Source organism: Hyperolius riggenbachi, chromosome 2, assembly GCF_040937935.1.
Source record: "Hyperolius riggenbachi isolate aHypRig1 chromosome 2, aHypRig1.pri, whole genome shotgun sequence".
Taxonomy (NCBI): Eukaryota; Metazoa; Chordata; class Amphibia; order Anura; family Hyperoliidae; genus Hyperolius; species Hyperolius riggenbachi.
This window is the reverse complement of record NC_090647.1, coordinates 362,992,844-363,019,530: the sequence shown is the minus strand read 5'-3', so window position 1 is coordinate 363,019,530 and position 26,687 is coordinate 362,992,844. Positions and strand designations below refer to the sequence as shown.

Sequence of the window (26,687 nt, the reverse complement as noted above, 5' to 3'; positions counted from 1 at the left end):
CTCATCTCAGTTCTCTTTAGCTGCTGGGGTCAATAGGCTTTTCTACAGCACAGTTTAATGTCATGTTTGCTTTAATAACAATTTATCAAGCAGCTATAGTTTTTTTTATAATTTACATAAATTGCTATTCCAGAGGGCTTCATATATGGATAAAAGGTCTTGTTCTTCTGGTAGAACCGTTGGAGATCTGTACATGTGTTGTGGAAGGATCACTTTGTAGCATGCTCATGGTAAAATATTTGAAATTGTAAACATTATTACACCAGGGGGCCTGGTAAAAAAGTTGCCCAGATTTACCCTGGTATGATTTTAAATAGACAGTGAATGAGGTTGTTAAAGAAAATAATTAATTCACTGTCTAAATAATATCAGCATTGCCTTCAAAGGCAGCTACTAACTGTTTATGAAGTACTTAGGAGACTAATTACAAAGGTCAATCAAAACTGGCAGTTTAATAGCTGATAAAAAGACACTATATAGCCTTGATGTAAGTGTGAGAATTCTTCAGTAGAGCTTAGAATTCAATAACTACAGCATCAATCCCTAAAATTAACAATTTATACAAAGTGAATGCTGGATTCGCTCCAGTATTCTATTCAACCTTGATTTGCCAAATATTCTCCAATGAGAATTGTATCCTGTTTACATTCATCTGTTATTTGTAGACAAATTTGCCATTATTGTATTCTAAAAGAATTGTTAAGAAAATTGCACAAACGTGACACAGAATGGAAAAAAAGGGCCCTGTCCCATCGGTCTATAACGTTGATACTATCTGTATTAGGTTTTCTTGCCTTGCTAAACATGTCAGTAATTTGAACAACCTCTCTTTCATTGAAACAAATATGGCAGCTGGTTTGAAACATTTTGTGAGGTTTTGCACAGTGCAATAATAATATGATAACTTCAAACAACAAAAGAGTGTAACAATCTGTCACCAAGTTTGGGGACTTTATTTTTGTAATGTTTGTATTTCATACTGTGACAGTAAAGGGACTTTGTCTCTTGCTAACAAGACCATTACCAGGTGGAGGAGGAGAACAAAAAATGTTTATTTCTAATGCTTTATGCTTCTAGTTTAAATAACTGTGCAGTGTGAAATAAACATACTATACATTCCTTCACAGATCCAGAAGAACTTTACCTAAGTCCCATGATATTGTTTAGCGATTTGTCATCAATAATCTCAAAACGACTTAGATGGTTCTTCTCAGCACAGGGTGCCATTGGCTGGTCTACTGCTCATCGTCCCCCATCCATTCCTATATAACAAAAGAGGCTGCTTGACTATTTTTAAGTAGCATGTCTGTACATCACTCTTTTGGGAACGCCACTTGAAACAATCACCAATGATTCTTCTGGGGACTATTATAAAGCAAGCACATAGTTTTAAATGGATTCTAATGGGGATCTATATTGTTGTTAAATTTATGGTATTTGTAGCACAAATTCCACACACTTTTCCCTGATAACCTAATCTGTCTGTGCAGCATCTGTTGGATGGCTGTATAAATAATTATAGCAAATGCTGTAGGTGGATATTTCTGTATTTGATAGGCTTAGATTCAACCATGTCTGTAAACTGTGTTTAAAAGTGTAAGTATGGGTGACTTTGCATCTTCTGCTGCTTTTATATCTCTTTATAATCCAATACTAGGATGTGACAACATATGAATCATTTAATGATTGTGCATTGTTAATTTTTAGAAGGTAATGGGAGAATTGTCTGCACACAACAGGTAACATCTCACCATAATTAGGGGTAGCCATGCCTAGGAGAACTCATGGAGAAGCAAGAGTAGTTTGATCAGCTGATAGATTTGTAAGGTTCTGAATTGCTGTGATGACTTCCTGGTTTAATGCATGATCATTACCAGCAAATCAGAGCCTTACAAAACTATCAGCTGATCAAACTGATCACATGCTTCCCCGTGGCCATGAGTTCTTTTAGGCAGAGCCATTCCTAACCATAATAGGAAAGATGTCACACCAGAGTATAGTATTTAAAGACTGATAAGCAAAAACAATAAAATGCATAACATGGAAACTTCTAATACCCCAAGGAGGAAATTGAATTCAGCCAATCAAAGCCTCTCACCACTAGAAATTAACCAGAGATCAGTAGCTGTGGCTCAGGCTCAGTCATTTCTTCTTTCTGAGTCAGTGGAACTTTCGATGTTATATTTAATTCTCTGCATCATTGATAGTAAAGACATCACAGTCACTTGAAACACAAACAATGCAATAGATGTTATCTTCTGTAACATGAAGTTATGGAGCCTATTTACAACAAGCTGTTCATCAGAGAAAAAGCACCTTTAAATAATGATATTTGCTATTTTTTTACAGATCCATATGTTAAGGTATCTCTCATTTGCGATGGTCGTAGACTCAAAAAGAAGAAAACTACCATTAAAAAGAATACTTTAAACCCTACATATAATGAGGCCATTATCTTTGATATCCCACCAGAGAGCATGGACCAAGTCAGCCTTCTCATCTCAGTCATGGACTATGATAGGTAAGCCATCACTTATTAGAACCAGACAATTTCAGCCATTTTCCACATGCAGTTCTGGATGTGGAATCCAAATTCGCAGCCTATTGAAATGAATAGGCTGCATTCTAAAGCAAATCAGCTGCAGCTTCCCAACAGCATAGGTGCTGCATCCGATTTGGAAATGGACATGACACCCAGCGAAAATAGGCCCTTACTGTTATTAAGATGCCATGTTGATAAAGTGGGATTACATCTTAGCTTCTTATTGCTAGTAGAGCAGGAAAGATCATCTGACCCAGGCCATCTTCCACCACTACACTCTTTGTAGCCAGCACTGCAACTATATTGAACTAAAGAAATTGATGTTGAAATTCTGCAGAGCTGCAGGCACAGCACTGGCCTCATATAAATCTGTAAGCTGCTGCAAAAAGGAGGTGAGAGTGTGGGTGAGTAAGCTAGACTGCAAAAACTCTCTAGGGTCTCCAGAAGGACGACTAGGTGGGGGAAACATGAGGAGCCAGTCCGGCCTGCATGGTGGCGGTTCCATAGATTTTCAATAGATGATCAGAGTTAATTCAGAGAGGGATCTATCTCTTGTCAAATCTGATGACTATCTGCCACCTTAACAGAGATGTTTGGGACATAAAAAGTGAGTGAGCCATGCTCGGTTTTCCTTAGGAATGTTAATGTTTGTATTTTTGTGCCTCATGTGTTGTGATGTTCTTGGGGAGTGGTATATATGGATAGGAAGCAGTAGATATGGGGACAAATAATTTTACTCTGCAGTTTTTGGTTTGTGACAGGTTTTAAGTGAATCGGAATCACAGGATCATGTGACATGTATTGGAAGCCCGCAGTTCCAATTCTAGCCTGCATACCACCATCTAATACCATAAGTAGGAAGCTTTGTTATGTGTTGCTAATGCTCACAATGGCCCCAAAGCAAACAGCAAACAGTGCAGCCACACTGCTCAATCACCCAGTGTTACACATGCCACAAGATCTTTTACTGTCATTGACCGGCATTGCTGCTCTTCTAGTTGTGTTATGTAAAAAGATGAACCAGGGTTGAACATAAGGCAGAGGGAGACATGGATGTTACAATTGCTGGCCACCTTCTAAAAAGGTGTTCTGCTAAATACGGTAATCAAAAGAGATGGTCAATGGGATGTTAAGAATTCTGGTTCCCAACTATATGTACTGCAAACTGTTTGGAGCTTGGAATTGGGCTGATCCAAATCAAATTTGCAAGAAGTGCTTTTGATTGTCTCATTTCCAAGCTGCATAAAATGTCCTTTACCTTTGCATGCATCAAGCATCCAATTGACCATCTCTAATGACTGCAATAATGGGATTTTCAAACACAACCATCTCCAAGGTTTACAGAGTATGGTCCAAAAAAGAGAAAAAAATCCAATGTGAGTAACAGTTGTGTGGACAAACATGTGGATGTCAGAGGTCAATCCTTGAGAAGATTAAAAAAAACCAGAAGCTTAAATAACTACCGTATTTTTCGGACTATAAGACGCACTTTTTCTCCCCCAAAAGTGGGGAGAAAAAGTCCCTGCGTCTTATAGTCCGAATGTGCCAATTTTGTGCGCTCCAACTCTCCTCCATCTGCAGCCCACTACATGCTAATGGCCCGCCGCCCGACCCTCCTGCTTGCCCTTTGACAGGAAAAGAAAGTGAAGTGAGTGTCCGTGTAATGCTGTGCCCCGACCCTCCCATTTGTCCGAAAAGGCTACCCGCCACACTGCCGATACATACAAAGCACGGCTGGCGAGATCTGTTTGAGGCAGTACAGCTGACACCCCGCCTGGTCCCACTGCAATGCCACTTACCACATGTCCACTGGCTGCCGATTCAGATCAAAGTACCCCCTTTTCTGCCCCGTCCTGCCTCTGAAATGAAGATGGGTCAGCACGAATCTGCGCAGTCAGTCATCAGCACAACTACCAATCAGGAAGGGGGCGCTGCCCCAGACCACCTATCGCAGCGCTCACTGCTCCCGGCTTGTTTCATAACTGGCCGCGATGGTCTCGCGGGCGGGACCATTTGGGCCAATCACTGTACAGCATCAGCGCTTGTTAGAAAACGAGCAGTGAGCGCTGCGATAGGTGGTCTGGGGCAGCGCCCCGTCTGATTGGTAGTTGTGCTGTGGACTGTCTGCGCAGATCCGTGCTGACCCTTCTTCATTTCCGAGGCAGGACGGGGCAGAAAAGGGGGTACTTTGAGCTGAATCGGCAGCCAGCGGACACGTGGTAAGTGGCATTGCGGTGGGTCCAGGCGGGGTGTCAGCTGTACTGCCTCAAACATATCTCCCCGGCTCCATGCACGCAGCGTCTCCGGCTACTGTAACACTGTCACAGCCCTGCCTGGCCCACTTACACAGCGCACGTCACTGAAAGAAAGAGGAGGAGGAGGACACTGGATATAGCAGGACACTGGACACAATGGGGCTCTTGACACAGGGGGACACTGGACACAGGTGGGCAATGGACTTAGGGACACTGGACACAGAGGGGCACAGGACCAGGGGACACAGGGATGCTGGACACAGAGGGGCACTGGACCAGGGGACACAGGGATGCTGGACACAGAGGGGCACTGGACCAGGGGACACTGGACACAGGGATGCTGGACACAGAGGGGCACTGGACCAGGGGACACTGGACACAGGGATGTTGGACACAGAGGGGCACTGGACCAGGGGACACTGGACACAGGGATTCTGGACACAGAGGGGCACTGGACCAGGGGACACTGGACACAGGGATGCTGGACACAGAGGGGCACTGGACCAGGGGACACTGGATACAGGGATGCTGGACACAGAGGGGCACTGGACCAGGGGACACTGGACACAGGGATGCTGGACACAGAGGGGCACTGGACCAGGGGACACTGGACACAGGGATTCTGGACACAGATGGGCACTGGACCAGGGGACACTGGGCACAGGGATGCTGGACACAGAGGGGCACTGGACCAGGGGACAGTGGACACTGGGATGCTGGACACAGAGGGGCACTGGATCATGGGACACTGGACACAGCGAGGCAATAGACATGGTTGCAGGGGACACTGAACACAGAGGGGACACTGGACACTAGGGAGGGCACTGGACATGGGGACAGGGGTCACTGGACACAGGGGGACACAAGTGGTACAAGAGGGACATAGGGGGAGAAGGACCATAAGATGCCCTGAACCATGGACGCACCAGGTTTACTATATATTTTTTTCCCCTTGGTTTTTGTCCTCAAAACCTAGGTGCGTCTTATAGTCCGGAGCATCTTATAGTCCGAAAAATATGGTAATCATTATAACCAAGGTACTGGATGTAGAATACTATCGCTGAATGCAACACAGCAAACCTTCAAACAGGTGGTATACAGCAACAGGTTCACCAAAGTTGCCAACACAAGTTTGAAATAATGTTGCCTGGTCTAATAATGCTCGTATAGGGCTTATTTGTAACATTTGTGTAGCTGTTACTCCGATATTAACCCACAGGTTTAGGAACATGTATTTAAAGTATTAGGCATGTTTCTGATACATGTTTGCTGTAAGTGCTGTAATAAATGTTAACATTTTTTAATTCTTTTTTAGGGTTGGGCACAATGAAATTATCGGAGTGTGCAGAGTAGGGAATAGCTCAGAAGGACTTGGCAGGGACCACTGGAATGAAATGCTGGCTTATCCACGAAAGCCAATCACACACTGGCATCCATTGATTGAAATGAAGAAGTCATTTAAAGAGGTATGTATTGTACACAACTTTTCAGTTCATGTAATTAGGAAATCAACAATGGTATGAGATGACTTCTAAGGAACCCTGAACAACGAGAATAACAAATTACTCTATTATTCTCCTTTATTAATAAATCTCAGCTGCTTGGCTGCCATAGTGACCCTAACTGATTTAAGCACATGCACCTAGCATGAGTCCAGTGCAGTCAGAACACCTAATCTGCCTATTAGTACTGCACCAGTTTTTCACCAATAAAAAAGTCAACAATTGCCAGCTCCATATTCTTATCTCATCAGATCTCATTTAATTCAGAACAGACTTTCTGAATAAATATAATCCAAAGACACCCAATCCTTTTCTAGGAAAAGCCATTTGACATCTATTCTGAAGATTGGTACAGAAATTCTCCTCTCAGAACACCTTTAAACTCTGAAGTCTTTAGAATCTGAAGTCTCTTTTTTTACCTTCTTTTGTTAAACAATCCTCTAGAGCTTTAATGCCAGAGTTAAATTGCCTGCAACAGAGGAGTGATTTATTACCAGAGATAAGCCCTGCAAAGCCCTCCGGGCTCCCAGGGCTTCACTTCCTCGAAGAGGCAGAGCTTTACACTGTAGCTCTGCCTCCTCCGCAGTCAATTTCTGCAGATCGCTACCTCTCCCCACCCCTCTCAATCTTCTCTCCTTGAGAAGGGCGGGCAGGAGGCAGAGATCCATGGAGATTGATTGCGGAGAGGCAGAGCAAGAATTCAAAGCTCAGCCTCTCCAGGAAGAAAAGCCCTGCGAGCCAGGGCAGCATGATCTGTGACCTGCAAAGTCGTAGAACTTTGCAGGTCGTTTTCTAGGTAATAAATAACTTCTCTGCTGTGGGGATGCAGCGATTTAACTCTGGCATTAAAGCTGAAGAGGATTGTTAAACAAAATAAGGTAAAAAAAGAGACTTCAGAGTCTCTTTAAGGGCCCATTTACACTTGTAAACGCAAAAATGCGAGCACTTACCGCTAGTGTTTTGCGTAGGTGATTTTACCACGATTATCGCTGTACAATCACTGTGCAAAATCACAGTTTTTTGAGATCGCGACAAGCACTTCATTAGCATGCTAATCGCGATCGCTCTTCTATCGCGGCAAGATGCTACAATGCAACGCGTTTTTGGTTGCTGCTAATCACAGAATGCCCGCAATCAGCAGCAATTGCGGCAGTGAGATTTCTGCCAAAAAGTTATAATTGCACTAGCGCTTTAAAAAGTGCTAGTGCTTCTGCGATTAGCGGTAAACAGTGGTGAAAGGGCCTTAAGGAGCTTGAAATAAAACATACAATTGGACAGGAAGAGGGACAATAGTTATATTTTGCATAATTACAGAGCAAAGATATCAGTATTGCCCATGGACCTCAACCACAGACTACAGAAAGAGCACAACATAGAGGTCATTCAGTGTTTACAATAAGTGAAAAGGGTATGTTTCATTTATGTATAACACCTACTTACCGTAATAGCATCAAAGGAATAGTCTGCACATTGTAACTTAATTTGCTTTATATTGAGCCTTTTCTGTCTGTCTTTAATTTCGACTTAAAGTATAAATCCATAAATGTATTATAATAAAATAGAATATGCAAATGATTAACTTTGCCCTATTTTGTTTTATCTTTTGCATTATTCATGTGTGCTATTGAAGCCACTGTTGTGCTGAATGACCTGTATCTACAAAATGCAGTTGATTACTAAAAAATGGTTTTCCATGTAAAGAACTTGCACGGTTGTATTTGTTTATGGCTCTTCCATGGCAACAATCATGCTGTTAGCATTTTCCTCTAGGCAGAATGCATATTCTGGGGGGCCTGCATTAGCATAAGAGAACATGACAGGTAATACAATAAAACTCTTTACCAGGTTATTTAAGTCAGTTTCCTGCCATATTATATCACATTTATCAGAAAGCTACAGTCAGGCTTTAAAACTGAGGCTTCTTAATTGTGTGTTTTTGAAATACACATGAACTACACATGAGTATTTACAATAATATTATAAAATAGGGCTGCTAAATAAGTATTTGTATAGATTGCATAAGAGAGTCAGTGGCGCAGCAATAGGGGCCCACTAGGGGCGCTCCCTCATCCGCAGTATTAGCTCATTAGTATGGCACATTTTGACTTAAAGTTACTTTTATTCAACCAGCAAGTAATCTTTTGACGGGAAATGGCATAGGTGTCTCCCAAAAGATAGTAAGAGGATGTATACGAGGCATTATTGTGGAAAAAAACATTTCTCAGCTTTATTTGAGCAAAAATTATTCATACCCTTCTCAATAAATCAACAGAAAAGCCTTTATTGGCTGTTACAGCAATCAAACACTTCCTATAATTGCAGATCAGCTTTTTGCATGTCCCCACAGGTACAGTATGTTTGCCCATTCATCTTTAGCAATGAGCTCCAAATCTTTCAGGTTCATGGGTCTTCTTGCCATCATCCTGATCTTTAGCTCCCTCCACAGATTCTCAATTGGATTCAAGTCAGGACTCTGGCTGGGCCACTCCAAAACGTTAATGTTGTTGTCTGCTAACCATCTCTTCACAACTTTTGCTGTGTGTTTTGGGTAATTGTCATCCTGAAATGTCCACTGGTGCCCAAGGCCAAGTTTCTCTTCAGACTGCCTGATGTTGTCATTGACAATCTTCACGTATTGCTCTTTTTTCATGATGCCGTTTACTGTGATTAGGTTCTCTGGTTCATTGGCTGAAAAAATACTCCCAAAGCATTAGGTTCCCACCACCATGTTTGACAGTGGGGATGGTGTTCTTTGGGTTGAAGGCTTCTCCTTTTTTATGCCAAATAAAAGGAAACATCATTGTAACCAAACAATTAAATTTTAGTTTCATCTGACCATAACACAGAAGACCAGAAGTCGCCTTCTTTGTCGAGATGAGCATTTGCAAAGGCCAAGCCAGCTTTTGTGTGCCTTATCTGGAGAAGTGGCGTATTCCTTGTTCTGCACCTATGGAACACAGCAGTGTGGATTGCCTGCTTTGAGACATTGCCACCAGCAGAGCCCAGATTCACCACGATGGCCTTGGTGGTGATCCTTGAATTCTTTTTCACCTCTCTCACTATCCTCCTGTCCAGCACAGGTGTCAGTCTTGGCTTCCGAACACGTCCTTTGAGATTTTCCACTGGAACTTGAAAACATTTAGAAATGGCCTTGTAGCCCTTTCCTGACTTGTGAGCAGCCACAATGCGCAGCTGCAGGTCCTCACTGAGCTCCTTTGTCTTAGCCATGACTGTCCACAAAACCAACTGCAGAGAGCTGCTGTTGTTCACCTGTTGAGTTGATTAAAACAGCGGTTCCCAATTAGTCAGAGTACTTAGGATGCTTTAGAACAGCTTAGACTATTTGGAATGGTATAGAACTTTGGATTTTCCCAGAGACTGTGACAGTTTGTGAAGGGTATGAATCATTTTGAACTGGACACTTTTTGCTCAAATGTAAATAAAAGCTGAGAAATGTTTTTTTTCCCCCCACAATAATGCCTCTTGTACATCGTCTTAGTATCTTTTGGGAGACACCTATGTAATTTCCCGTCAAAAATTACTTGCTGGTCGAATAAAAGTAACTTTAAGTCAAAATTTGGCAGGAGTATGAATAATTACAGGCAGCACTGTATATATATATATATATATATATATATATATATATATATATATATATATATATATATATATATAATGTGGATGACATATATATATATATACTATATATACATATACTGTACATATATATATATATATATATATATATATATATATATATATATATATATATATATATAACAATATATACATACACACACACATATATCCTCGTAAGGCTGGATTCCTTGCCTAAAAGAGGTAGGCATGATGCAATCGATGGGGGATCGGACGGGAAGTTGCATAGTGTGTATATGTCCAAAGTGCACCCGATACATAAAGCGATCGATTTTCCAATTATTAGTGCGTAAAATCACTTTATCGATCCGGAGCCGATCAGACATGTCGGAAATAATCTCCCAATTCCCATTTGTCGGGCGGGAAATTGCATTGTGTGTACCCAGCATAAAGGTGGTCCAAAAAAAATCTGGCCAGGAGTCAGAGACACATAGATAAAATAATGCTGGTTCAATATAAAAAATTAAGATTCAATCTTGCATTCAAGCCATCTGGCACCCATGTCACCAAGCGAAAAATATATTATACTTCATACACTAATAACCTGTGGTAGTTATCCCCACCTCTAATTAGTCAAATAATTCTCTTCAGACCCTAAAAGGAGAAAGCTGCCCTATTACCACCATGTGCAATGTTAGACATGTTGCTTGATGTACACAAGGGACCATGGTAATGTTCCGTGGCCCACAAAAAAACGTGGTCTGATGGTAAATGCTGAGGGTAGGCTGCCTATGCCAGCCTCCGTGTCTCTTCAGGCATCCACAGCTCCTATACACTTAGAGTGCTGGTAAATATGGGGGTGAGGGGTATCTGTGACTGCTAAGGGGCCTTCTGTTACTAATGTGGTGGCACCTAAGACTGCTAGATGAATGCCTGTAAATGCTGGTGGAGATGACAGTTTGTGACTTCTGGTGAGGGCATCTAATGACAGTTTAGGCCCGCCTGTTACTACAAGAAGACCTGAAACAACCTGTGACTGCTGAGGAAAAATTAGTGACGGTTGGTTTTGTGACTGTTGAGACTGCTTGATGTGTCTGCTGCAGGAGAGGTGTGTGATTGTTGTGTGGGCACTTGTGACTGTTGGGAAACGATTGCTGGGAGAGCCAGCTGTCACTGCTTGGAGTGTGTAAATCCTTGGTTGGTGCCTGTGACTGTTGGAGAAGCCTGTAATTGTTGGGAGAGAATTACAACTGCTGGAGGGGGCATACTTAAAGTGGATCTGTGAGGAAACGCGGAAGAGCCGCCGCCATGAGCCAGCGGCAGGCGGCTCTTTCCGCGCACGAGGGCATCACACACGGAGAGGCAGCCGCCTCCTCTCAGCATGAGGTGGCTGTCTCCGTGCAGGGACCTACAGAGCGCGGAGAAACCGCCGCGTTGGACGTGGCGGTTAGCGCACATACTTCCGCTGGGGAGACACCGCCGAGCGCGGCTGCTGTGGCTGGGACTCGTAGTCCCTCTGGTGTTAGAGTGACGCGCGCGCGCGCACTCAGGCAGAAGATTTATGGCAGCCAGAAAGGAGTCAGCTGACCAAGCTGGTCAGCTGACTCTGGCCCCACTCGTCATTGGTCCAGCACTTAGGGAGGTGCTGGGGGTGTCAGAATCTCATATTAATGCAGAGAACTGATCATCCCCCTTGCCCAAATCGTATACAAAAGTTAAATGGTTTGCAGATCAATTGAGTGAATTTCAAGATCCGTGAGTACGGGCAAAATCAAAATTAGATTGTGTGCTTTTCAATGTTATTATTGGAAGTGAGCTGTTTATTCCTACAAGGTTAAGAATGAGATAGTATTGAAGAGATGTTCACATGTTATGCAATATTGTTGTGTTAGTAAGATCAACCGTCTAAGGTCAAGATAGACACTGCTTAGCTAAGCCTATTTTATACGCAAGATGTTAATCACATAGTGTTCACATATATCTAATAAGCTGATCAATAATATACCCTTTATGACAGATTGTATTAAACAGTAGGCCTTAAGCCTTGTGCCTGCTACTACCAATTATAACCACAGGGGACATCTCTTGTGTCGGCCATTACCACTTATAACCACAAGGGGCATCTAGCTAACCCCATCTAAAAATAAAGAGTGAGGTAATGCTATAATAAGAACATGACTTCATGTGAAATCCCCTACCCCGACGCCATATTGGAAGAATTACAATAAAAAGGCCTGGCAGGCTAGCACATTGGGAGATCAAGCCTGAAACTCTACTGAGATGATTGAGGCCTAGCAAGAGACTACCTTCCATTGTGATTCTGAAATCCAAGAGAGGTAATATGCAATAATTCTTGGTGAATTCTTTGACAATTAGTCTATGCAAAAGTTAAAGACTTGTCTTTTTAAACTTCAGTAGTTTTTTGAGTTTTAGATAACTTTTTTCTATGCTATAAGTTTTACTTATTATAAGTTTTACTATTCAAATGCAAATGCAAGCTTAAGAAACAATTATCAAGCTTTGAAGGATTAAGAGATATCTACTTTAAGTTCTTCATATAAGAATAGAACTTCATATAATCATTTTAAAGGATAAAGCTATATTGTGTGTACTATACACTGTTCAATCTCGAGACAACAATTATCGATAAAGGATAAAAGCTACAGCAGAATATTTGCTATATTGAAATGGACTCTATTTACTAAAGGAACTTTGAAAATGTATTTTTGGATGAAAATGTATTTCTTGGAAGATTGACAACAACTGGAGAGATGTATATTCCTGTATATAAATGCTTTATCTATTTTTCTTAACAAGATAATTTTATAAAATTCAACAGCTGAGTGTTGCGTATTTCTTTCAGAGGTAAAACTGTTAACCTATAAATATTCTGTTTATAGTGAGCACGCACCCACTTCTGTCTAATTTTGGTTATGAAGGTTTAAAGGCTGGTCCTTTACTGAGTTGGTAATCATTTTAAGCAGATATCGATCAGATATTTGACAGGGGGACATCGGTGTATATATACTGCTACCTGGTCATTCCTCTGGTGTCTGGCATTGCAATCACACATGTGGGAGCACCCAGATCCGTAGTCAGATCCGCAAGTGTGCCGGGACCAGCTGGAGCTGTAATCCTACACTTAGCTAGATTCTGTTGATAGCTTAAAGTACTAGTTTGATTGTGATTATCTGTTATGACTTTTTGCCTGCCTGACTATCCTCCTGAACTTTGATCCTGTACCTCGATATTTCTGATAACCTGTTGCCGAACCCCGGCTCGTCCTAGACTCTGCTTCTGCCTCTTGATCCTGTACCTTGATATTTCTGATTACCTGTTGCCGAACCCTGCCTGTACCTTGACCCCGCCTTTGCCTTACGATACTGTACTTTATCTGTCCGTGTGTGTACGACCTGGCTTGTCCGACCTCGAGAGCCGACCTTACTGTTAGAGGCGGTTCCCTGTCCAGGTAGTGACACTTTCCCCAGAGTGTCACTCTCTGATATCCTTCCTTCGCTCAGCCTGACTCCTCCTGTCTCTGAGAGTCCAGGCCTCGGAAGGAATCTTTGCAGTACTCCTTACTGCTTTGAGGCCTAGTCCTCTAAGTGTTACTGTTACACCAAAACACTACACTCTACTCAGGTAAACAGAGGTTAGCTAGTATATCGGATTATCGGTGATACTGCAGATCACTTATAATCTGGTATACATCTGCATTCCCCGTGATACTGCAGATCACCGGTAATCAGATCCTCTCTGTGCTTCACCGATCGTTACAGAACGCCAGACCAAAACCTATATGGACGGACACTCTGACCGTCTGGGAGCAATGGCCTCCTCAATGGACGAGATCAATCGAATGCTGGGAGGGCACCAGACATTGATTGATTCGTTGTCCGGGTCATTACAAACCCTCCGGACGGCTATAGACGATCGCCTCCTAGTACTGATATACGTATGCCAGTACCCGAGAGATTTTCCGGCCACAGATCTGACTTTTGCAATTTTAGGAGTAGAGTGTTGTCGTATTTCGAGTTGAGACCCCAATCCTCAGGCACGATGGCTCAAAGGGTCACATTTATTAAAACATTATTGACTGGCAACTCTCAGACCTGGGCGTACAGTTTATCTGAGGGTGACTTAGCCTTAACGTCTGTTGACGAATTTTTCAAAGCAATGGCAGTAATCTACGACGACCCAGATATTGCCGCAACATCTGAGCAGCAGCTCAAGTTATTACGCCAAGGCAAGGGTCCAGTCGAGGATTACGCCTCTGAATTTAGGAGGTGGTCAGTGACAACCAGGTGGGACAACTTCGCCCTGTTAGACCGTTTCCTATTCGGGTTGTCGGACGAGGTCTCCAGCCTCATGTTGAGTCAGCCAGAGCCCACGACACTTGATGGCGCCATCTTGGCGGCCATCAGGATTGATCGCAGATTGCGTTATCAGCGACAAAACCAGGGTAAAGACCAGGTTAAGCTTGTCTCTTACGCAGCTCCTCCTGAGATGCCACCTACGCCTGTTTTACCTCCACCGGAACCTATGCAGATAGGTCGGTCAAAACTTCTCAGGTTGAGCGGAGACGCAGAATGACAGAACAGTTATGTTTATATTGTGCGGAGCAGGGTCATAGAGTACGAGATTGCCCCAACAAGCCAGGATATGGCTCCAAGAAGCCGGGAAACGGGCATGCCTAGGAGTAGTGGGGGGTGACACCCTAGGCACTCTATTCTCACCCCTTAAAGAGAAAAAGTTGCTTCTCCCTTGTGCTATTACATGGGAGAACAATTCTATAGCCACTGAAGCTTTTGTGGATTCCGGCTCAGCGGCTAATTTTATGAGTTTGGAATTTGCTAAAAGAATGGGTATTCCCCTCACCCCAGTGAAACCTCCCATCCAAGTCACGGCAGTGGACGATTCTCCCTTGCAACGGAATCGCTCTCTGTCACAGACTCCAGAGATGAAGGTTACTATTGGGGTACTTCATGGGGAACTATTGCAGTTTTTTGTTTTACACATGTCCACCTCCACTATCATCCTGGGCATGCCATGGTTACAAATTCACTCACCGCAGATAGACTGGGCCACAGGGCAGTTAACAGCATGGTCACCTCATTGTTTCCTGCAGTGTTTGGGGAGGCTGACGTTAGGTCAAACCAGGGTACAGGTGGAAGGTGTACCTGAACAGTACTCGGATTATGCTGATGTGTTCTGTCCTAAGGCCGCGGATAAATTGCCCCCGCATCGCCCATTTGACTGCCCCATTGACCTCCGTTCTGGTTGTATGCCTCCTCGAGGCCATCTGTATAATTTATCTGGCCCTGAAAAACTAGCCATGCAGGAGTATATCCGTGAAAACTTGGCCAAGGGCTTTATTCGGCCGTCCCGGTCACCCGCTGGGGCAGGCTTCTTTTTTGTTAAGAAAAAAGACGGGGGCTTACGGCCTTGTATCGATTACCGTGGCCTTAACAAAATCACAGTGAAGAATCGCTACCCGTTGCCACTAATAGACGATTTATTCACTCAGGTCACAGATGCTAGGATATTCTCAAAACTAGATTTACGGGGGGCATACAATCTGGTGCGTATAAGAAAGGGCGACGAATGGAAGACGGCCTTCAATACACCTGACGGGCATTACGAGTACCGGGTGATGCCCTTCGGGTTATGTAATGCCCCGGCCGTTTTCCAGGAACTCATTAACGAGGTCTTTAGGGAGGTGTTAGGGAAATTCGTTTTAGTCTACTTAGACGACATTCTCATCTTTTCTAACTAGATAAACTTTTACTCATTGCATAATTGTGTTCCTTTCATATAGTTTATAGGGGATTCCTTAAGCCAAATACTCTAATTCGCTATAAACTAAACAAGCCTCGCCCACAGCTTCTCCAGAGTGCCTTGGCACACTGAGCCTTTGTAGCAAGGGCTTATGGGAGCTCAGTCTGGGCAGGAGGAGGAGGAGGTGTTACTAGCCAGATATTTCAGAGGCAGAGGGGAGGAGGAGAAGGGAGTGAAGTTTTCACAGGCTGAGGGCTGGAGATGCACAGCAGCTTGCCTGTGTGTAATGTGACAAACAGATCGTGGCCGCTCTCATTGTATCACAGGAATAAATAATCATAACCTTGTTGAAGATGTTTGCAGCTAGATTTGCTGTGTAAACTATCTAAACTTTACATAAGATATATAGACAAGTTACTTGCCACTTTCTCTTATTGCAAGGAAAGGGAGAGGGGGCATTGCTGCATGGCCACCTGTTTTTGCAGTAGGCTGATTTCCAGAATCGTAGGACACCAAACACAGGTGACCAGGCAGTACTGACAACCTCCAGGGCCAGATTATTTATTCTTTACCACCCAAGGCCAATGTCACTAGCCGCCCCCATTCAGTATAGGTTGCCGAATGACCCCTCCCCCCACCCAAGTCCATAGCTGCCGGCCACAATGCAAATGTGCACAGAGAGCAAGGTGGCTGCTGCACAGGCGGCTAGCAGCAGAGTATTGATCTCCCTGCATTGCAGCATTTGCAAACTTGCAAATGCTGCACCAGTTTAGCCTGCTGCTTTGGTGCCCTTGCTCCTGTGGTGCCCTAGGCCATGGCCTAAATCCGGCCCTGACAGCCTCATTAGCAATCACATGCAGCACTTTCCACACAAATATAGGCAGCTAGGCAACACTGTGGCTCGAGGGGACAAATGCTTCCCAGCCCTGTGGCCCACTCTGCCCTTGGATCCCCTAGAGATGTAGAAGTGCAGGTTAATTTCAAGGATTTTCTAGCATTTAAAATATTTAACTTTCTGGGCTCATTTACATGGATGTTTCCATAATATGTTCCTGGTTGGTCTAAACTGCCCAAAAAACTCCCTGGAAATTGATACCTCTAAAAGATTATAACAATGGCCTCGATTAATCAAGACTTATCGAATCAATTACTGACAGTTCGGTAAAATACCGAACTCGATAAGTTGATTTCAGGATTCATCAAAGTTATCTACAGCTGTTAGCGAGCATTCGGTAATCATTCGGTAATTATTATTATTATTATTTATTGTATTTTATAAAGCGCCAACATATTACGCAGCGCTGGACAATAAATATATACAATGATACAAGGATGACAGACATAACAAGGTTATACACATAGAACAAAGTTATACATGCAAATTGTACAAAATACATGATCATGCAAAATGGGCTGGTTAGGTAGGCCCAGTAATACAAGTACAGGCTGTCATAGGACAGGAGCACATGATCCTGTAGATTACACTAGGGAGTGGAGGACCATGCCAGAGGCTTACAATCTAAAGGGAGGGGTGGAAACACTAGGTGGGGCTGTTAAATATTCCTTAGAGAGTTACTGTGTGGTAGGAGGTGGGTAGGCCATCATAAAGAGGTGGGTTTTGAGGGCTTGCTTGAATGTGTTGAAAGAGGGAGCAAGTCTGATGGGTGGTGGAAGGGCATTCCAGAGGGTGGGGGCAGCTCTTGAGAAATCCTGCAGGCGGGCATGGGAGTGTGAAATGCGTGGGGTGGTGAGGCGAAGGTCGTTGGAGGAACGGAGGGGGCGATCTGGTGTATACCTTTGAACAAGCTCCGAGATGTAGGTAGGGCAGGTTTTGTGCACAGATTTATACGCCAGGCATAGAATCTTGAAACGTATCCTGAAACGGATAGGGAGCCAGTGCAGGGATTCACAAAGGGGAGATGTGGATGCACAGCGGTGCGAAGAATGGATGAGTCTTGCAGGTGGGTAGGCCATCATAAAGAGGTGGGTTTTGAGGGCTTGCTTGAATGTGTTGAAAGAGGGAGCAAGTCTGATGGGTGGTGGAAGGGCATTCCAGAGGGTGGGGGCAGCTCTTGAGAAATCCTGCAGGCGGGCATGGGAGTGTGAAATGCGTGGGGTGGTGAGGCGAAGGTCGTTGGAGGAACGGAGGGGGCGATCTGGTGTATACCTTTGAACAAGCTCCGAGATGTAGGTAGGGCAGGTTTTGTGCACAGATTTATACGCCAGGCATAGAATCTTGAAACGTATCCTGAAACGGATAGGGAGCCAGTGCAGGGATTCACAAAGGGGAGATGTGGATGCACAGCGGTGCGAAGAATGGATGAGTCTTGCAGCCGCGTTCATCACTGATTGAAGGGGGGCAGTGCGTTTCAGGGGGAGGCCAGAAAGGAGGGAGTTACAGTAATCAAGGCGGGAGATGATGAGGGCATGGATGAGCAGTTTGGTCGTGTCCGGGGTTAAGAAGGGGCGGATCTTGGAGATGTTACGGAGGTGAAAATTGCAGGCTCTGGTGATGTTTTGGATGTGTGGGATGAAGGAGAGGTCAGAGTCCAAGGTGACACCCAGACAGCGGGCCTGGGAGGTAGGGAGAATGGTTGTGTTGTCGATTGTGAGGTGGAAATCTGGGAGGGGTGCAGCAGCATGGGGTGGAAAGATCAGGAGCTCGGTTTTGTCTAGGTTAAGCTTTAGGAACCTAGCTGACATCCAGGAGGAAATTGCTGAGAGACACGAGGAGACCTTGTTTATGGTGGTGGATTAGAGATCGGGAGTATGGAGGTAAATCTGAGTGTCATCTGCATAAAGGTGGTAATTGAAGCCCAGGGAGGAGATAAGCTTGCCAATTGAGGAAGTGTATATGGAGAAAAGAAGGGGGCCTAGAACAGAGCCCTGGGGGACCCCAACTGAGAGGGGGGCAGGGGTTGAGGAGGAGCTATTGAAGGAAGTGGTGAAGGAGCGATTGGATAGGTAGGAGGAGATCCAGGCCAAGGCAAGACCATGGATGCCCATGGACTGTAGTGATGGGAGGAGGAGGGAGTGGTCAACAGTGTCAAATGCTGCAGAGAGGTCAAGGAGGAGCAGGATGGAATAACTGCCTTTGGCCCTGGCAAGGGTAAGGTCGTTGACCACCTTGGCGAGGGCTGTTTCAGTTGAGTGCGCAGGTCGGAATCCAGACTGTAGGGGGTCAAGTAGGGTATTGGTGTTGATGTATTGGGTAATGCGTTGGTGGACTAGGCGTTCGAGGAGTTTAGAAGCATAGGGAAGGAGGGAGATTGGGCGGTAGTTTGAGGGTAGGGATGGGTCGAGTGAGGTTTTTTTCAGCAGGGGAAGTACAGTGGCCTGTTTGAATGCTTTGGGGAAGATGCCTGTGGAAAGGGAGAGATTGAACAAGGAGGTGAGGACTGGGGCCAGGTCAGGGAAGTGGGGACGAAGAGTATTCGCGGGTACCGGATCACAGGGAGAGGATGTGGGGAGGGGGAAGCCACTAGCAGCAGGCTGACTTCATCAATGGTGGCAGGAGCAAAAGAGGTGAGGGGTGGATGAGACAGGGGAGCAGCTGGGAGGGAAGGCAAGGGGACCACCTGATAGGCATTGGGAAGGGAGGGATGGAGGAGGGAAATTTAATTGCGTATTGTTGCGATTTTAGTGGTGAAGTGGTTGGCAAAGTCGTTTGCTGAGAGGGAGGAGCTGGAAGGGGGAGGAGTGGGGTTGAGGAGGGAGTTGAAGGTAGCAAAAAGCTGTCGAGGGTTGGAAGCTTGGGTTCCAATCAGTGCTGCAAAGTACCTTTGTTTAGCCTCAGAGAGGGCAGTGTGGAAGAGTAACAGTTTGGCCTTGTAATCTCGGAAGTCAGAATTGAGATGTGATTTCCTCCATTTCCTTTCGGCTGCTCGAGTTTCTTTCCTGAGGTTACGTGTGTGGGTGTTGTGCCAGGGTTGGGGGTTGGGGGGCTTGTTAGGGCGGAAGATTAAGGGGGCAGCTTGATCTAAAGCAGATGAGAGGGCAAGGTTATATTGTGCAGCCGCTTCATTGGGGCATGTTAGGGTGGGTAGGTGGGAGGAGAGGGAGAGAAGGGGACTTGCTAGGACATTTGGGCTGAGGTTACGTAGGTCTCTCTGCCATCGACCAGGCTGAGGGGTGGGGAGAGAAGTTGTTGGTGGGGAGATGGTGAAGGTGAGGAGGTGATGGTCAGAGATAGGGAAAGGTGCGATGTCCAGGTTGCTGAGGGAGGTGGACTTTGAGAATATGAGGTCAAGAGTATGACCAGCGCGGTGGGTGGCGGAATTTGTGTGCTGAGAGAGACCAAGGGATTTGGTGAGGGAGAGTAGCTGCTTGGCAGCCGTGGAGATAGGCTCATCGATAGGTAAGTTGAAATCCCCGAGTATGATGGTGGGGAGGTCAGATGACAGGATGTGGGGGAGCCAGGAGGCCAGGTTGTCCAGGAAGAGTGAAATTGGAGCAGATGGGGGGTGATATAGGACCGCAATGATGGCTGGGAGAGGTTGGTACAGGCAGATTACATGGGCCTCAAAGGATGAGAAGTGCAGGGAAGGGGGCGGTGATAGGACCCGGAAGGTGCAGGATGCGGAAAGAAGCAGACCCACTCCTCCTCCAGACCTGTTGCCAGGTCTGGGGGTGTGACTGAGATGCAGTCCCCCATAATAGAGAGCAGCGGCTGAGGTACAGTCAGAGGGGGTGAGCCATGTCTCTGTGAGGGCGAGGAAGGTGAGGGATTTGGAGAGGAAGAGCTCATGGATGGATGTGAGCTTGTTGCGGACAGATCTGCCATTCCATAGACCACAAACAAAGGGAGAGAGTGCCTGGGGGTTGTATGGATGGGAATGAGATTATTATGGTGTGGTCTGCAGATGCAAGAGGAGTGTGGAGGGGCTGGAAGGGGGGTGGCTGGGAGTTTAGGGACCAGTGGGGGTCTAGGGATGGGTGGGTTGAGGATGGAGGGAGAAAGTACTGGGACCAGCTGGAGAAGCAGGTGGAGGAATAGCATGTGGTAGTGGTGGAGGGGTGGCAAAGGGTTGGTAGGAATATGGTGGGTGAAGTGTGGGTGAGCCAGAGAAAAGACAGGGGGGAAGGGGTACATTACATTGTGTGGTGAGGAGGCTGGCAGTGGGGCTAAAAGATTGAGGAAGTTACCTTGGTGTAAAGCTGATTTCTGCTGAATTGCTGTTGAATTCTTGTAAATTCTGGTTAATTTCCACCCTTTGAAAACGACCCTTAGAAGACGACCCGAAGTCGGCCGACCCGACTACCAGACCTCCTGATATACACACAGCATCAGAGCAAATGAGTAATCAGGATGGTCTGGCAGACGATTTACAATTAAGCAGGGGGGTGGGCCGTTAGAGTCTCCTGCAAGTCAAACAAGCTTGTAGGTGTTACAACTTTGTTTGAAATTACAGATAGGCTAGCAGTGTGAAACAAAAGCCAGAATTTCAATAGCAAGTAGTAAATTACAATGTAAATATGTTACTTAGGTGCTACTAATATGAAAAGCAGAGCAGGACAGCAGAAATGAGCCACATGCAATAGTTTAGAGATGAAACATACACAGCAGATGGATGCAGTAGGAATCGGTTTCAAATTGAGTGCAGGTCAGATTAGAGATGAAACATACACAGCAGATGGATGCAGTAGGAATCGGTTTCAAATTGAGTGCAGGTCAGATTAGAGATGAAACATACACAGCAGATGGATGCAGTAGGAATCGGTTTCAAATTGAGTGCAGGTCAGATTAGAGATGAAACTTACACAGCAGATGAATGCAGTAGGAATCGGTTTCAAATTGAGTGCAGGTAATGATGCGATAAAACGGAAGAAAGTGCAATTCATGAAAGTGAAAGTGGGCGTGGTTTAGCGTTAAATTTAGGATTAGTTATCTCCGTCACAGCTCTGTCGTTATTCCTGTCAGATCATTGCTGACAGAGAAGATGGAGCCATTTGAAGTGGTTATGTATCCGCTGAGAGTGATTCAGAGATGGGCAAGAATAAGGTCTAAAACCATATCAATTTGCAAGAGAATGGATTTATTTGCTATACCAGGACATCAGAATTTCTTTTGAATCATCTTGTAAGAGAACACAGGCAGTGCCAGAGTTAACTAATTTGCTAGCTGCACTACATTTTTTTCAGAAAAAGCTCCTATCAAGCCGTAGCTGGCGAAATTGTGGGATTGTCCCAAGCCACTTCCAGAATCCTGGTCCAGGTGTTAAGCCCTGTTTGGAATGTTGCTACATGGTGTTCAAAGGACTGCCTTTTTACCCACAATTCCACGGGAATCTTATGGCCTTGTGTTAAATTACCGCAGTAAAATGGAAATATCGACACGTTACCGAATGGTTACCGCATTGTTATCGATATTTTTTCGAAGTCACACCGAATACGAAAAAACCTTGATGAATACAACAAGAAATCGATAAACTTTGAATTCCGTAATTTAACGAACTGGAAAAAGTTATCGCAAAGACAATGATGAATCGAGGCCAATGTTAGTTAACGTGGTTGTGTTAGCAGTGTTGAGGGCTTTTCCACACTGCGTGCGCTTTCATATGATTTTTTTGAAGCACATGTGTTTTGCCGATTGCAAGGGCACCATGATTAGCAGAATAATAGTGGTGCCCCATACATAGTGTTACGATCTGTTTTTAACACAATCACAGTTTGTCTGCATTTAAAATTATGTTAAATGAATGGGAGAGTATGCAAATCACATAGAAAACGCGGTACATCGAGAATCATAACTGCCTTTGCTGATCGCATTCATAATAGCAGCGAAATGAGTGCTGAAAACCAGTGCAGGGACAAGGTCCTCCAGCACCCAAGGCTGAGACACCAAAGTGCGCCCCTCCATCCCTCCCACCCCAGCCATCACACACTGATTGCTATTAGACTAAGAGGGCCAAAGGGCCCACAACCTCCCCAACACCTTAATATCTAGTTATCTGGCTTGCAGTCACTGCTATGTATCCCCTTTTCTTATTTTTTCTGCTTCATACACAATTAGGAATGACAGCTGAATTAATTGTGCGCCCCCTCCTACACTGCACCCTAAGGCTGGAGCCTCTCCAGCCTATGTCTCGGCCCAGCCCTGCTGAAAACCAATGAAAATCGTGCAGCACACAATGATTGTGAACGGAATTATCAGTGTGGAAGGGCCCTTAGTCAACACAGCAATTATGCAGCAGTAGAGAAGAGCTAAATGCAGAGTTTCAGAAATGGCAAACACAGAAAACACTGGTTTAAGAGCCTGCCATTTTTCTGGTGTCCAAGAGGTATTGCATTCACTGGACCATAAGAAAACAAGGGATGATATGGCTACTTAGAGAATTCTCTCCCTCGAATCATAGAAAATGTCCATCCAAAGTCTTCTTGTTCCCTGAAGTATCACACAAGTGGGTAAGCAAAAAACATCACTCTGCGCAATTTTTAATAACATACAATACAATAACATTTCTATAGCGCTTTACTCCCATAGGACTCAAAGCGCTTTAAGATGCAGGAGAACTGTGGGGGACAGAGGCAGCACTGGAAAGGTAGTCATGGCCACATAATCTCCATAAAGACTGATTTCAGATACCGTAGTTGCAGGAGCAACTCCGATTACCAGTACTTTGTTTAAAGTACGTCCCGTTTTCTGCTGGTGATTTTTTCCACGAAAATCACTGGCCAAATTTGCAGTTTTGAAGCGATCGCGATTAGCGGTTCTATATATGCTAATGTGATCACTCCAGAATCGCCAGAAAAATGCTGCAGGCTACGCGTTTGCATTTCAGCTAATCGCTGCAAATCGCAAAATGCTTACATGAGAACAGCCACATAGACTAACATTGCACAAGCGCTTTTCAAAACGCTAGCGATTTCCAGCGATGCTGAAATCGCCTGAAAAGCGCTCTATTGTGAATAGGGCCTTATTCTCCCCATCTGAGCAAGAGACATACAGGGACACTGCTCTACTGCTCTTAAAGCGGACCTAAACTCAGAACATCCTCTCTACTATAAAGGATACACAACAGCATAATAACCTTTAAACAAAAAACATTTCTTTGTTACAGCTGATATGAATCCTTAAATAATTCTGCACTGTTTCTACTTCCTGATTCATGGAAGCAGACATATTGTTAATAGCCTGTGCTTTCAAATGGGCTTATCTGCCATCTCTGCCATAGGCCGTAATGTGACACAGGGGGGAGATCACATTACAACTGATTATACACAAATGAGGGGGAATTAAACAGGCTAAACTCTCTAAATACATACAGGGTGTATTTCTCTATGTTTTCCTTCTGTCCTGTGCAAGAGTTCAGGTCCACTTTAAGACGGTACACAGATCACTTGCAGCAACCGCTGTGTTTGTTTTTACTTTTACAGGAATAAGTAAAAGTAATTGTGTGTATGTCTGCAGTTTTTTTTTCCTAATATATATATATATGTCCCTGCATACATTATTTGATGTAGAACTATACACACAGTGACACTGCCCAGGAAGCAGATGGTGGGCATCTTGGATTTTAACAGGATAAAAATGAAAGGAGCACAGGAGAGCAACAAAAATTACCCGAATAGCCTGTATTTGGCATACACTTTCGGGGGGGGGGGGGGGGCAATGTTTATTTTAAAGGTACCTGCTCATCTCAGGTTTCCTTAAAAAAAATGTTGCGGCATGCTGAGTTATGATCATCATTTTTTTCTGCTAGAAAATTTCATAAAACAGATTAAGTCCTTATTGAAATGAATGTTTCACTGATTAAAGACTGTTACCTACAACAACATTAATGATTTCCAATAAGCTAGCGTCTAATGAATGTTCATGTCATGTTTGCACTTTTTGATGCTTGAGTAGCTTTTCATAAACATCGCCCTGTAATGGCTTATTGACTTTTCCCCATCTTTTATGTCCCCTGACATACATTTAACTTTGCAGTGCTGGCAGAAATTGTCAGTGTTATTTCTCAGTACAAATTGAATATTAGGCCCACTGAGTTAGATGATATATATATTGAACATTTGTGTAAGTATGAAATAACACAGTTTCTTTATAATGTCACATTTTGAAAATGAGAAAATGACAATCTAGATGAAAGGGCATTGCCTAATGAGAAAACAGAATGGATATTACATGTTCTTTCCAAATTAATCGGTGTGATGATTGGCAGAAGCTCTGGTTTTCATGGTGAACTCCTCCACTATAACCTGTGATTCATGAAACTGCTCACATAGGTTATTTTAAAGAGAGCTGCAAAGAGAATTGAGAAGTAGAGAAGAAGTGGTGCCGTAGTGCAATGCAACCCAATATGTTTCATCTGTTTAGAACAGAGTTCACAGTGCTCAGTTACATTGCAGAATAATTCTGCATGTCTACTCTGCCCATACAATTCTGTAGGCCTGTTCACAGTACTGCATTGTAGCTGATCGCGATATTCTAACTCATTGCACGCATACTTTGTATTAAAGTCTATGTCCAGTCTCTATTGCAGTTCACACTAAAATATGTGTTATGCAAAACCCGTTGCTCTTGGCAAGTTTTCAGTATTGTCCATGCCCCCAGGCCTGGGACAAGGTCCTCCAGCACCCAAGGCTGAGTCACCAAAGTGTGCCCCTCCATCCCTCCCACCCCAGCCGTCACACACTGATTACTATTAGAGTAAGAGGTGCCCCAGGGCCCCCAACCCCTCCCCCCCAACACCTTAATCTCTAGTTATCTGGCTTGCAGTCACTGCCATGCATCTCCTTTTCTTATTTCTCTCTGCTTCAAACACAATAGGGGAATAATAGCTGAGTGTAATGATTGGGTGCTGCAATTTAGACGTCTGATTATTTGTGATCTGCAGAATCACCAATAATACAGACGCTATACCTAATTATGTGGTGATCTGCAGTATCACCAATAATACTAGTATAGCTAGCTGAGAGTAAGGTGTGGTGTTTGGTGCAACAGTAGAATAAATGGATAGATCTCACCAGAGGAGCTGGTGAGTACTATCTGCAACAACAGGGCTAGACCTCACCAGGGGAGCTGGTGGGTACTAGCTGTAACAACAGTGCTAGACCTCACCAGAGGAGCTGGTGGGTACTAGCTGCAACAGTATAGACTTCTCCAGAGGAATTGGAGGGTCTACCAACACAAATAACAATACCTTTACCAGAGGAGCTGGCAAAGTACTAATAATGAGAGAATTAAAGAAGTTTGGCTAAACCTTACCAGAGGAGCTGGTAAGGTACTGACAGAGTTAACTAGACCTTGCCAGAGGAGCTGGTAAGGTACTAACAGCACAAATGACTAGGGTAGTTAGCTAGACCTTGCCAAAGGAGCTGGCAAGGTACTAACAGCACAAGTGACTGAATAGTTTAACTAGACCTTGCCAGAGGAGCTGGTAAGGTACTATCAGTCACTGGAGCTATGCAAGTAAAGCTGAACCTCACCAGAGAAGCTGGTGGGTTCTAATAGCTAAAGCACCTCACCAGTGGCTAGGGCCCACTGGTGAGTAGAGTAGTCAGACAGGCAAGGGTTCAATAACAGGCAGGTAGAGATAGTACAAAATCGGCAGGCGAGAGAGTAGTAAATATCAGGCAGAGGTTCAGCAACTTAAGTCAGAAAGGCAGAGGTACAGAATCGTTTAGCAATAGCAAGGTCAGAGAGTAGCCAGAATCATACACAGGTTATCAGAATACAATGTAATAATAACTAACTATAGATAGATGTATATTGCAAACACTGCATATACATCTATCATCAACAGGAACCTCACTAGGTCTGAGCGCTAACACGAGTGTATTCGCAACAGCAGACGAGTTGCCAATGATCTGTGAAGGCTTAAGAAGCCGAGGAGAGCCCAGCGCCATGCCCCCTAGCAATCAGCCAATCCGAGCGGCGTGAGTCACTCCTGACGTCAGCCGACCGGCAGGTCAGCTGACGCGCCTTCTTCCAGCATAAAGGTCCTGTCTCCTCGCGCGCCCGTGCGATACAGAGAGCCTATGAGCAAGAGACAATGCCGTTCCCGGTGTGTT

At 44.5% G+C, this 26,687-nt stretch overlaps 1 protein-coding gene across 1 annotated transcript in view; it reads left to right on the top strand.

Moving 5' to 3' along the window:
• The window catches only part of LOC137545079 (synaptotagmin-10-like), a 65,160-nt gene that overhangs the window by 26,186 nt on the left and 12,287 nt on the right, over positions 1–26,687 (top strand). Inside the window, exons 4-5 of the mRNA XM_068266185.1 lie at positions 2,350–2,521; positions 6,113–6,263. Of these exons, the coding sequence (XP_068122286.1) occupies positions 2,350–2,521; positions 6,113–6,263 (323 nt within the window). The remainder of the gene's footprint in view (positions 1–2,349; positions 2,522–6,112; positions 6,264–26,687) is intronic.